At 56.7% G+C, this 9526-nt stretch overlaps 5 protein-coding genes across 5 annotated transcripts in view; 1 reads left to right on the forward strand and 4 right to left on the reverse strand.

The window, feature by feature from the left end:
* Positions 1-208: 208 nt before the first annotated feature.
* On the reverse strand, positions 209-983 carry CHGG_04638 (uncharacterized protein; the record flags this gene model as incomplete). Its single annotated transcript, XM_001223851.1, has 5 exons — positions 209-212; positions 269-330; positions 435-577; positions 670-773; positions 868-983. 5 exons carry the CDS (start codon positions 981-983, stop codon positions 209-211), a joined length of 429 nt encoding a protein of 142 aa, XP_001223852.1.
* A 442-nt stretch (positions 984-1425) lies between these two features.
* Positions 1426-2378, forward strand: CHGG_04639 (uncharacterized protein; the record flags this gene model as incomplete). The annotated part of the gene is made up of 3 exons (XM_001223852.1): positions 1426-1429; positions 1501-1583; positions 1662-2378. 3 exons carry the CDS (start codon positions 1426-1428, stop codon positions 2376-2378), a joined length of 804 nt encoding a protein of 267 aa, XP_001223853.1.
* A 511-nt stretch (positions 2379-2889) lies between these two features.
* Positions 2890-4307, reverse strand: CHGG_04640 (uncharacterized protein; the record flags this gene model as incomplete). Its single annotated transcript, XM_001223853.1, has 5 exons — positions 2890-2952; positions 3038-3137; positions 3344-3604; positions 3719-3896; positions 4097-4307. 5 exons carry the CDS (start codon positions 4305-4307, stop codon positions 2890-2892), a joined length of 813 nt encoding a protein of 270 aa, XP_001223854.1.
* Positions 4308-6206: 1899 nt separating this feature from the next.
* On the reverse strand, positions 6207-7193 carry CHGG_04641 (uncharacterized protein; the record flags this gene model as incomplete). Its single annotated transcript, XM_001223854.1, has 3 exons — positions 6207-6440; positions 6600-6834; positions 6943-7193. 3 exons carry the CDS (start codon positions 7191-7193, stop codon positions 6207-6209), a joined length of 720 nt encoding a protein of 239 aa, XP_001223855.1.
* A 789-nt stretch (positions 7194-7982) lies between these two features.
* CHGG_04642 (uncharacterized protein) overlaps positions 7983-9526 on the reverse strand; it is a gene marked incomplete at both ends in the record, with an annotated part of 2248 nt that continues 704 nt past the window's right edge. Inside the window, 3 exons of the mRNA XM_001223855.1 lie at positions 7983-8070; positions 8126-8454; positions 8516-9253. Of these exons, the coding sequence (XP_001223856.1) occupies positions 7983-8070; positions 8126-8454; positions 8516-9253 (1155 nt within the window). The remainder of the gene's footprint in view (positions 8071-8125; positions 8455-8515; positions 9254-9526) is intronic.

A 9526-nucleotide genomic window follows, 5' to 3' on the forward strand; every position in this document is an offset into this window, starting at 1 on the left:
CTGTCACATTTGGACGATGTATATTGGTTTAGTCAAGCACTATTTTCATCTGCTGGGTGGATGCACAAAATAGTTACCCCAATATCAAGATGCGCCGAACGCCTCAATTACTGGCATGGATGATCTCATTCATCTGCGCGCTCATTCAGTTTGTTAATCACCAGAAGCGTCACACACGACCCGAAAATGCACATGGCTATTGCAGCCATCACCTACAAATTGTCAGTCAACGCGTGATACCTAGGTTACTAAACGGAAGCTCACTCACAGCCTGCGTCTTCCACCCACTCTGCACAATAGCCGCCCTCCGACTGTACTTATTGACCGTTTCTATAACAGTCTAACGTTAGGCCCCACCGATGATTTCCACCAAGTAAGAAAAAAAGAGAGCACGTACTCGTATAATTGGCGATCCCGACCCCCAAGCAGCTCACCGACAGCACCCAGAAGATGGCGCCCAGCGGCTTGGCCATGCGCAGCTCGACGTCGGATGCCGTCTTGCGCAGGTGGAAGGACAGTACGATGGCCACGGCCACGATGGACATGTACATGGAAAGGCGGAGGTACGAGAGGAAGGCTAGGGGGTGGTGTAGAAAGGTTAGGATAGGTTATATGAGATTCAACTAGAGGTTTTGAAATGGGATGGGAGTAAGATGGGGGAAAGTTTACTTCGTTCATTGGCGCAGTGATCGCGGCAGTCGCTCTGCTCGTTGTCGAAGAGGAGGGGTCCGAAAATGGGCGGGAAGCAGAAGGCGTTTTGGACGATGCCGTGGCTGGGAGGAATATGACAGGTTAAACATTTGATGGATATAGTAACGGGGATATCATGGGTATTATGGATATTATGCTATCTATGGTATGGCTTACTCATCTAGTTCCGACACATCGACGGGCCGGGCGAGGGAGGTTAACGGCCCGCAGCAGTCGCAGTATGATCGCGGACTCTCTTCTTCATCGAGAGGAGGCATCGTTGATGCTGGCATTGTGAGGAATAGAAGTCGGATGTCGGTTTAATAGTAATGCGATGAAATCAAGTAATAATTTGGAATGCAGCTTTGAGTTCTTATGTTTTCGAGTGCTTCATGTTCTTCTGCCTCTCATGACGCCGTCGCTCCTTCTTTGAGACGTTGTTGGTGACCGGCTGGAGACCCGCCTTATATTCAATAACCAACCAATCAAATATGTAACTAACATCGAGCCAACGAACTTTGGGATTCAGCCCACTTCTTAATGGCCCACACAGGCCCCTGCTGCCTGCGGGGCACGCGTTGAGTGCTTGCTTCTGCTTGCTGCCCAGTCGCGTCGTAACGCGTCTTCGGCCTGCAATCTTTAATCTTTCACCCCGCAGCCTACGACGACAACATCACCCGACTCCCGAGACGACCATCTGTCTGACCTATACCCACCAGAAATCAACTGAAAATCATGTGTATGCGACCCCAACAGGCCAATCTCAACCTCGAAAACTTGGCTGACCATTCGCAGCCTACCAACGAACAGGCTATAGCAGCCAAGGCGGTGATGATGGCGGCGGTTTCATGGCTGGGTCGCAGCAAGGAAGTCAGAGCGGCGGCAGTGGAAGAGTAAGCCCTCTTCTATCTTGCAATATTTTCAAGATATCTTTCTAGTTCTAACCATCCCGGGTGTCTCTCCCTAAACAGAACTACGCAGATGACACCCTCCGCCCAGTAACCATCAAGCAACTTGTCGACTGCAAGGAACCATACCCCGGCTCGGAGCTGGCCGTCGACGGCCTGCCGACCACGCAGGTGACGCTGGTGGGGCAGGTTCGGTCGTCGACCGTGCAGTCGATCTACACCACCTACCGCATCGACGACGGCACGGGGCTGATCGACGTCAAGAAGTTTGTCGACAGCGACCGGCCCGACACGGCCGTGACCTTCGCCCCGGACACGTACGTGCGCGTCTTCGGCCGCCTCATGAGCTACAACGGCAAGCGCACCGTCACCGCCCACAACATCCGCGCCATCGACGACTTCAACGAGGTCAACTACCACCTGCTCGAGGCCACCTACGTGCACCTGGCCCTGACCAAGGGGTCGGCCGCCGCCGGGCAGGCCGGCGCTGGTGGGACGGATGCGGACGGGGACAGCATGTTTGTGGACGGTGGGTATGGGGCCGGTGGTGGTGGTGCCGGGGGCGCGGCCGACGCGCGACTGGCGACGTGCTCGCCCGCGGCGCGGACCGTCTTCAACTTTATGGCGAACTCGCCCGGCGAGCACACCAACGTCGGTCAGGTGGTGGCCGGGACGAGGATGTCGGCGGCGGACGTCACGGCTGCGGCGGACGAGTTGTTGGCCGGTGGGATCATCTACACCACAGACGATGACGACACGTGGGCCATCTTCGATATGTGAGCGGCCGACCGTGGGAGGGTTCGGGCCGCCGGGAAAGGGTACTGGGAGGAAACGGGACCTAGAAGAGCGTTGCATCGTGAGGGATACCATGGCGCCGGCTTTTTGGCACATCTTGCTAGTTTTATCGGGTTTTTCTGTTCATGTTGAGGATACAGGTCCGCAGGGCTAAAGATTTGTTTTCCTCAGGACGTACGAGGTTAGACCCGGCCGAACGAGTGAGAGACTACGGCCAACTTGCTCCAAAAAAGATACAAAAGTCTTCGAACTGTATCCCCTCCGTAAGGGCAACCCCGGCACGGACGCCCGTCGTGGATGAGACAGTCCAAAGACAGTTAGATCCCTGCCGGGACCGAAAAAGCAATCATGTTGAATGCAGCACCCAAGTTAACTCGGTACGGGTCCAGTTGAATGGGACCAACCGCAAAGACAAGAAAACAACAGGCAAGAAACAAATCAAAAAAGCACTAACAAATCACCCAATCTCATCCTCCCTCACGCATTCTCATCCCCCTCACTCAATCAGCCCCCTCCTCAATCCCTTGGCAGCGCCAACAACAAACTTCTTCTTTCTTGCCTATCGGGCTCGAACTCGAACTCGAACTCGAACTTGAACTCGCGCTCGGGCTGGCGGCATAGGCCACCATGCGGGGCTCACGAACCATGATGGATAGGCGGACGGGGACGGGCCCGCGCTCGAGAAAGACGTCCTGCTTGACCTCGAAGCCGAACTTTTCGTAATAGGCGTTGTTGGCCTGCGAGCTCGACTCGAGATATATGGGTCGTTTTTCCGCATCGGCCTGTTCAGTGGCGGGGGGGGGTGGTGCCGCTCATCAGCAGGTCGGGACTCTTCTGGGGCTGTGGGGGGAGGAAGGTAGGGGAGGGGATGTGTGTGTGTGTGTGTGTGTGTGTGTGTGTGTGTGTGTGTGTGAGACGAACGAGAAGAGAAGGGTAGGGGGAAAACTCACCCCGCGCCATCATATCCCGCAAGCAGTTTCGGGAGCGTATCCGCGGCCCTGCGGAGTTGGGCTTGGTGCCGAGATAGGCCAGGAATCCAGGCGTCGTTTTCGCGGTCGGCCGAAGGACCTGGACTTTGGCGTCGTGCAGGCGGAGGCACGATCTCGTCGAAGTAGCGTTTCCTGCCCTCCGGCGAGAGCTGGAAGTACATCCGCCACATGCCGCTGCGAAGCTGCGTCCACCAGCTGTCAAGATGCTTGCCAGGCAGGCCCCTGGAAGGGGGGGAAGGGTTGGTTAGTTTGGGGGGTTGTGAGTAACCCAGTTGCTAACTCCTTGATGGCACCCAGAAAAAGAGAGAGAGCGAGGTAGGGATAGGAAAGACGTACCAAAGCGCGACGGCATCGCACTCGGCGCCCACAACTTTGACCAGCCCGCTCATACAATGCGATGCAACCGTGTAGGTCAAGATATCGACATGCAGCCGCCACTTGTCCTCCTCGGTAGTCAAGCCTCTACTCCCACCCACCACCACCACCAACACCACTCCCGTCTTCATCACTCGCCCTACTCCCCGCATCATATCCGCCATAGTCATCCGCCACCAAGTACTGCGCATAATCATCCGCAGCAAAGGCATGCGCCAGCGTGAGAGCAGCGTCACGACACTCGGCCATGTCGATGGTGCGCACGGAGCAGTCGGTCCAGCGGGCGGGGACCAAGGAGCGCTTGCCGGGAAGGCGGGCGGCGGCTACGGCCGCCTTCACCTTCGCCTTGGTGGGGATTGATGATGGCGAGAGGCATGGAGAAGATGAGGGGGAGGGGATACTCGAGCTGGAGCTGAGGGACTCGGAGCTGGAGCTGGACGTGAGACTCGAGCTGGAGTCGGAGTCGGAGCCCAGAGCCCGAGCCCGAACCCGAACCCGAGTTGGAGCTGGTAGAGGTACTTGAGCTTGTACTGCTTACGGACGGCGCCATGATGTAGTTGACGGCGCGGATAATGGGGCGGTGGTGGTGGTGGTGGTGGTGGTGGTGGTGGTGGTGTAATTATTACTTTTCACGGTTGATGGTCTACGGACGGACAGTCAGGGACGTTGATTCTCTTTATTGTTGAACTGTCTAGATCGGCAACATACTTTGGTTTATTTTCTGATATATTTTGGATACTGTCGCCCGTGTGGACTCTCGAAAGTTGCGTTCTCGAGATGGGCATGAATCTGGACGGGTGGCGCAGGCAGTTGAGGGCGGTTCGAATGTCAGCCGACATCAATGTGGTTCTTTTTCCGTAGATTCCCTCTGTGAGTGGGTAGTTGTGGTGAATTGGCTATGGATGTGAGAAGGGCGATGACCGTAGTCGAAGGAAGCCGGCGAGGAATGGATGGTATGAGGGAGAGAAAACTCTCGGTCTCGTCGCACTAACACGCAAACACGCACACAACACACACACACACGAGCACAGGCAGGCTGAATGGATGCTGCTGGTGTACGAGCGGGGCGGGGTGTAGACGGCCGGGTTGGTGGCAAGCAGGCAAAGGTGCCCTGTAGGAAGATTGCCCCCTGGATGGGGTGTGTGTAAGTGGCCTTCAACGCGATATGCTATTCTCAGCTGAGCTAGGAGGTGGTATCCAAAGACTGAAGGGACTGCACAGGACAGAGGGAGAATAGAGAGGGATAAGTAGGCAGGGAGGCAGGGAGCTTGGTGGACTAATAATTTCCGAGACATGTTGGACAGAATGAGACAGGCGTAACCGGGCCTGGGCGGGATGGAATGGGAATCGTGGCATCCTCAGCCGGCACAAAGAACAGCGGAAGTCCTCTCTGATTGCACTAGCACTTTACACGCACACATGCCAACCCGCGCCGTCTCGCCAATTGTCTAACAAGGAACCCCAATGTCTTGGTCAGGAAATCGGCCGACAGGGGTGCCGGGAACCACGGGGCGTTGACAGGCGGCGGTATCCATTGGCTTACACCGGGCCACCCGCAGGGGTCCGGGGGGGGGTCACAAGCAAGCAAGCGGCAGCAATCGGTCGGCCGCCTCCTCCGGTGGGGGTTGCCGAGTCCCGGGTTCCAGGGAATCCAACTCGGAAGAAGCAAGGGAAGACAAGCACGGCAGGCTTCGCCGTCGATATGCCGCTCCACATGCTCAACCAGCCGAGCGAGCCAACCATGCTCCCTTGGCTCACTTGGGGAACGACTGGTGATCCGATAGAGGTGGTCGGCGGTGTGGGGCGGACTGCTCGCCTTGCAAACACCACACGCTTGTCTTCTTCCAATCATGATCAGCGGTGGCTGGAACGCCCGATCAGATCCATTCAGCGATCGGCTCAGGAAACATGGCGCTATGCAAGGCGGTCAGGTGACGATATTGATGATATCCCTGGTGGTTTCAGAGCCATTCCCGAGTCCGGCGACAGTGGCGTCACAAAAAGGAAGCTGAGGCGGGCGGGGAGAGAACAGTTGGTGGCATGCTGCTGGTCTTCCATCAACCGCCTGTGTTGTTTCAGGTCGGCTTGTTTGTCACATCGCATGCTCCCGAAATACACAGTAGGGTATCGCCATGAGAAATTGCATGAACTCCAGGTCGTGTTATGTACTCCCCCTCCCTCCCCTCCCACCTGCAACCATGCCATGTCCAATGTATAGTCCTGCCGGCGCAATGCAAGGTGCTGAAAAAGGGGAAGCACCGGGGCTCTTCCTGCGCAGCCCTTCCTTACCTTGCTACCGCAAAATTGGAGCGGGATATCTTAGGGCTTAAAACCAAAAACGAAAACAGCCCGGCGCTGGCCCAACTCCTCAAAAACCTGCATCCCGGCGCAAAAAAACGGCTTGCAATAGGAGTGAGCACTGGCAGCCGCAACTTGACATCTTGGGCGATCACATCCGGCGGATCTCCTGCTCGTTCATGTACTTCTCGAGCCCGGAGTCGAGGTGCTTCCACCAGTCGAAGAGCAACGAGTTGCAGATGAGCTTGAACCAGGGAGTGAACTTGAGGGTCGGGTCCTCAAACATTGCCTTCAGACGGTCGGGTGAGACGTATTGGGTGGCCTGCACCTCATTCTCGCTGGGGTCGAGATCGACGTTGGCCTTGATGAAGAAGGATGTAATCGACTAGAGACACGTTGTTAGCATGCACGTTGTCCTGCGGGTGAGTGCGGGAAGCGCGGGATGGGCATGGGGGGCCTGCTCACTCTCATGCTCGCCCCATTTTCCGTCGCTGGGCGCCTTGTAGTGAATGCGGGTCAGGAAGCGGAAGTCTTCCAGCGGCACCTGCTCCTTCTTGATACCCAGCTCGTGATCCAATTTCCGCTGTGCGGCATTCTGGACGCCACGGACGGCATCCTCGAGGGTGGAGCCGGTCTCGTTGGACACGTTGAGGGGGTGCGAGCAGCAGGTGTTGGTCCCCATGTCCGGGAAGGTGATCTTTTCCGAGGCGCGCTGCTGCAGGAGCAGTTCGTTCTTATCGTTGAAAATGAAGACGGAGAAAGGCTCTGTGCAGGAGGCCCTTGTCGATGTTCGTCATAAGGTGGCCTACCAAGTCGCATCACTCGTCAGTACGGCATTCCCTCGTGCGTGCATTTATTTCCTAGTTTGCTGCAACCCACTCGCCCACTCATTCTCACCCCACCGCTCGGTTTCGGGGGTGGCATAACAGGAACACTTACAAAGCTTCTTGCTCGCAGTCCCGATTGGCAGGTCATTCTCGTCTAGGACGATGCAGACCTCGTCCATCAAACGAATCTGTTCCTCATCGTGGCCCTCGAGAGCTGCTCCACTGGTGTCGATGTCCGGGAAAAGGCGGAGGATCGAATCGGCCGTGATCGGCTCCGCGGTTGTTGTTGTTGTTGTTGTTGTGGTAGACATGGTGTCGGGTTATTGTGGAGGGCGAAATGGAGCTTCGTTGTTCGCTATTCGTTGTTTGTTGTTTTCTGAGTCTGGGGAACAGTGTCTGGGGTTCTCGGTGGATAATAGAGCGTGAACGGCCCTCACTTTAATACTGAAATATTTCCTATTTCCACTCCTCGGCGCGTGCTGCTGCCCGACAAAGCGCCGGCCGGCAGCAGACGGTGTGGCCCCCTGTCTTGTGTAACTCTTTCGGACGGAAACCCCACGTTGGTTGCCAAACTGTCGGGCTAGGCCCGGCTTCTCTCGCCCCTCGCGCTCGCGGGGTTCCTCAACAAGCCGCTGACTAAGCGCCGTGCACTGTGTAAGAGGCAGGTTCCTTCCAATTCCCATCACAAGAGACAAGAGTTTGCAGAGTTACAAGAAGCAAGAACGGCACCCAATCAGATGGATACAGTTGTAATAAGAGGCACAGTCACTTTTCAGCTTCTGGCAAAGACCACAGGCAGCCAACCAACCATTCAGCCACCAAACCCGCCCAGTAATCGGCTTCGGGGCATAAAATTATGTGCACCAGGCAGGAGCTGGTCATCATCAAGTTTATCATCCCATTCATTCATTTACCCCCCAATTTCTATGACTTTTGTTCGTTCCAAGTCATCCCACTATCCTGATGGGTATCCAACAAGTGCTACAACAGTTGCAAATGCGCGTATAATACCCAGTATATACATCCAGATCGGCTAGTATCCTACATATGATGTTATATCGCGCACCTAATCCCAAAAAAATAAATAAATGGGTATCCAGTTACCCCGAGGCATTCCTGCTCTCGGCTTCCCTAGCTGCCTGGTGCCAATCAACACGCCATGTAAACCAATACTCGGCCACCGAGACACTGTTGTGTGTTAGCAGGGTCGTACTCGGCGGCTGAAAATAGAACGAAGACTCACGTCAACAACCCAATCGTGACACCAATCCAGAGCCCGCTGAGTTTCCAGTCGAGGCCGAACCCCAGCCCGAACGAGATGGGCAACGCCACCAGGTAGTAGCAAACGAGGTTGGCATAGCCTCCAAACTCCTGGCGGCCAATGCCCCGCAACAATGCGTGAGAGACGGCCGCCATGCTGTCGAACAGCTGCATGATGGCACAAACGGGGAGCGTCCGGGCCACGAGCTCGATGACCTCCCTGTCATGTGTGAAGAGCAACGGTATGTGATACCTAAAAACCGACAAGAGGATTACGTTGAACAGCCCTACCAATGCGCCGCCCACAATAGTCTGTTGCCCCGGGAGTTAGTGAACGGGCATCGTCGAAAGCGGTAACTCCTGGTAAACTCACCACTTTGGCCGACGTCTTGGCCGCGTCAACCAGCTTGGCCCCAATGAGGTTAGCCAGCCGAGTCGAGCCAGCGATGGAGAGCGGGAAGGGGATTTGGAAAGTCGTGCTAGTCACCGTCACGAGCACACTCTGCGCCGCGAGGAATTCAACGCCCATCCTACCGGACGCGAGGGTCAAGATCTCAAAAGCGAACCACTCGGCCACGACCATGATCATACCAGGCAGGGCCAGCCGGATCATCGGGCCCCAGTTCTTCAACGCGCTCCTCCTGAACCCGCCCCACGCCTGGGAGCCGTCGACCTTCCACACATACAAGAAGAGCAGCATCGGCAGCATGTTCTGCGTGATAGCGACAGCCGTCGGGGCACCGACAAAGCCCCAGCCAAACTTCCACACAAACAACCAGTTCAGCAGCATGTTAGTCGGCGCCGCCACTAGCAGCACGTACGTAGTGGCATGGAACAAGCCCTGCGCCTGCACGAACCGCTTGCCACCCTCAAAAGCCGCATACGCCGGGGTGCCCAGCAGGGCAATGCGCAGGTAGCTCGCGGCCAGCGCGGCGCTGTCCTTTTCGATCATGGACGCTAGGATGGGCTCGGCGTGCAGCCAGACAAAAGCGACGGGAAGCAGTAATAGCAACAAGAAATAGGTCATGCGCTGCAGCTGCAGACCGACAAGATGCTTGTGGCCCGAGCCGAAGGCCTGCGCGCACAGCGTGTCCAGGCTGGTGGCGAGGCCCTGGACGGGCGCGTAGCACGTTATGTTGGCCGTCATGGTCGCCAGCGACACGGCGCCCAGCTCCAGCGTGCCCAGCCCGGCCGACCGCGAAGATGGACGTCACGTTGAGCGAGTACTGCAGCAGGAAGGTCACGATGAGCGAGCGGGAGTAGACGGCGATGGTTTTTGGCCTCGGCTGCCACGTCGTCTTAATCTGCCCCGGGTGCTACCGCGGGAGTACCATTGCTCGTTGAGGCTCTCCGCTCTACGCGGTCTTCTCCACCCCGCTTCGAC

The sequence above is a fragment of the Chaetomium globosum genome, genomic scaffold (genome assembly GCF_000143365.1).
Source record: "Chaetomium globosum CBS 148.51 scaffold_4 genomic scaffold, whole genome shotgun sequence".
Taxonomy (NCBI): Eukaryota; Fungi; Ascomycota; class Sordariomycetes; order Sordariales; family Chaetomiaceae; genus Chaetomium; species Chaetomium globosum.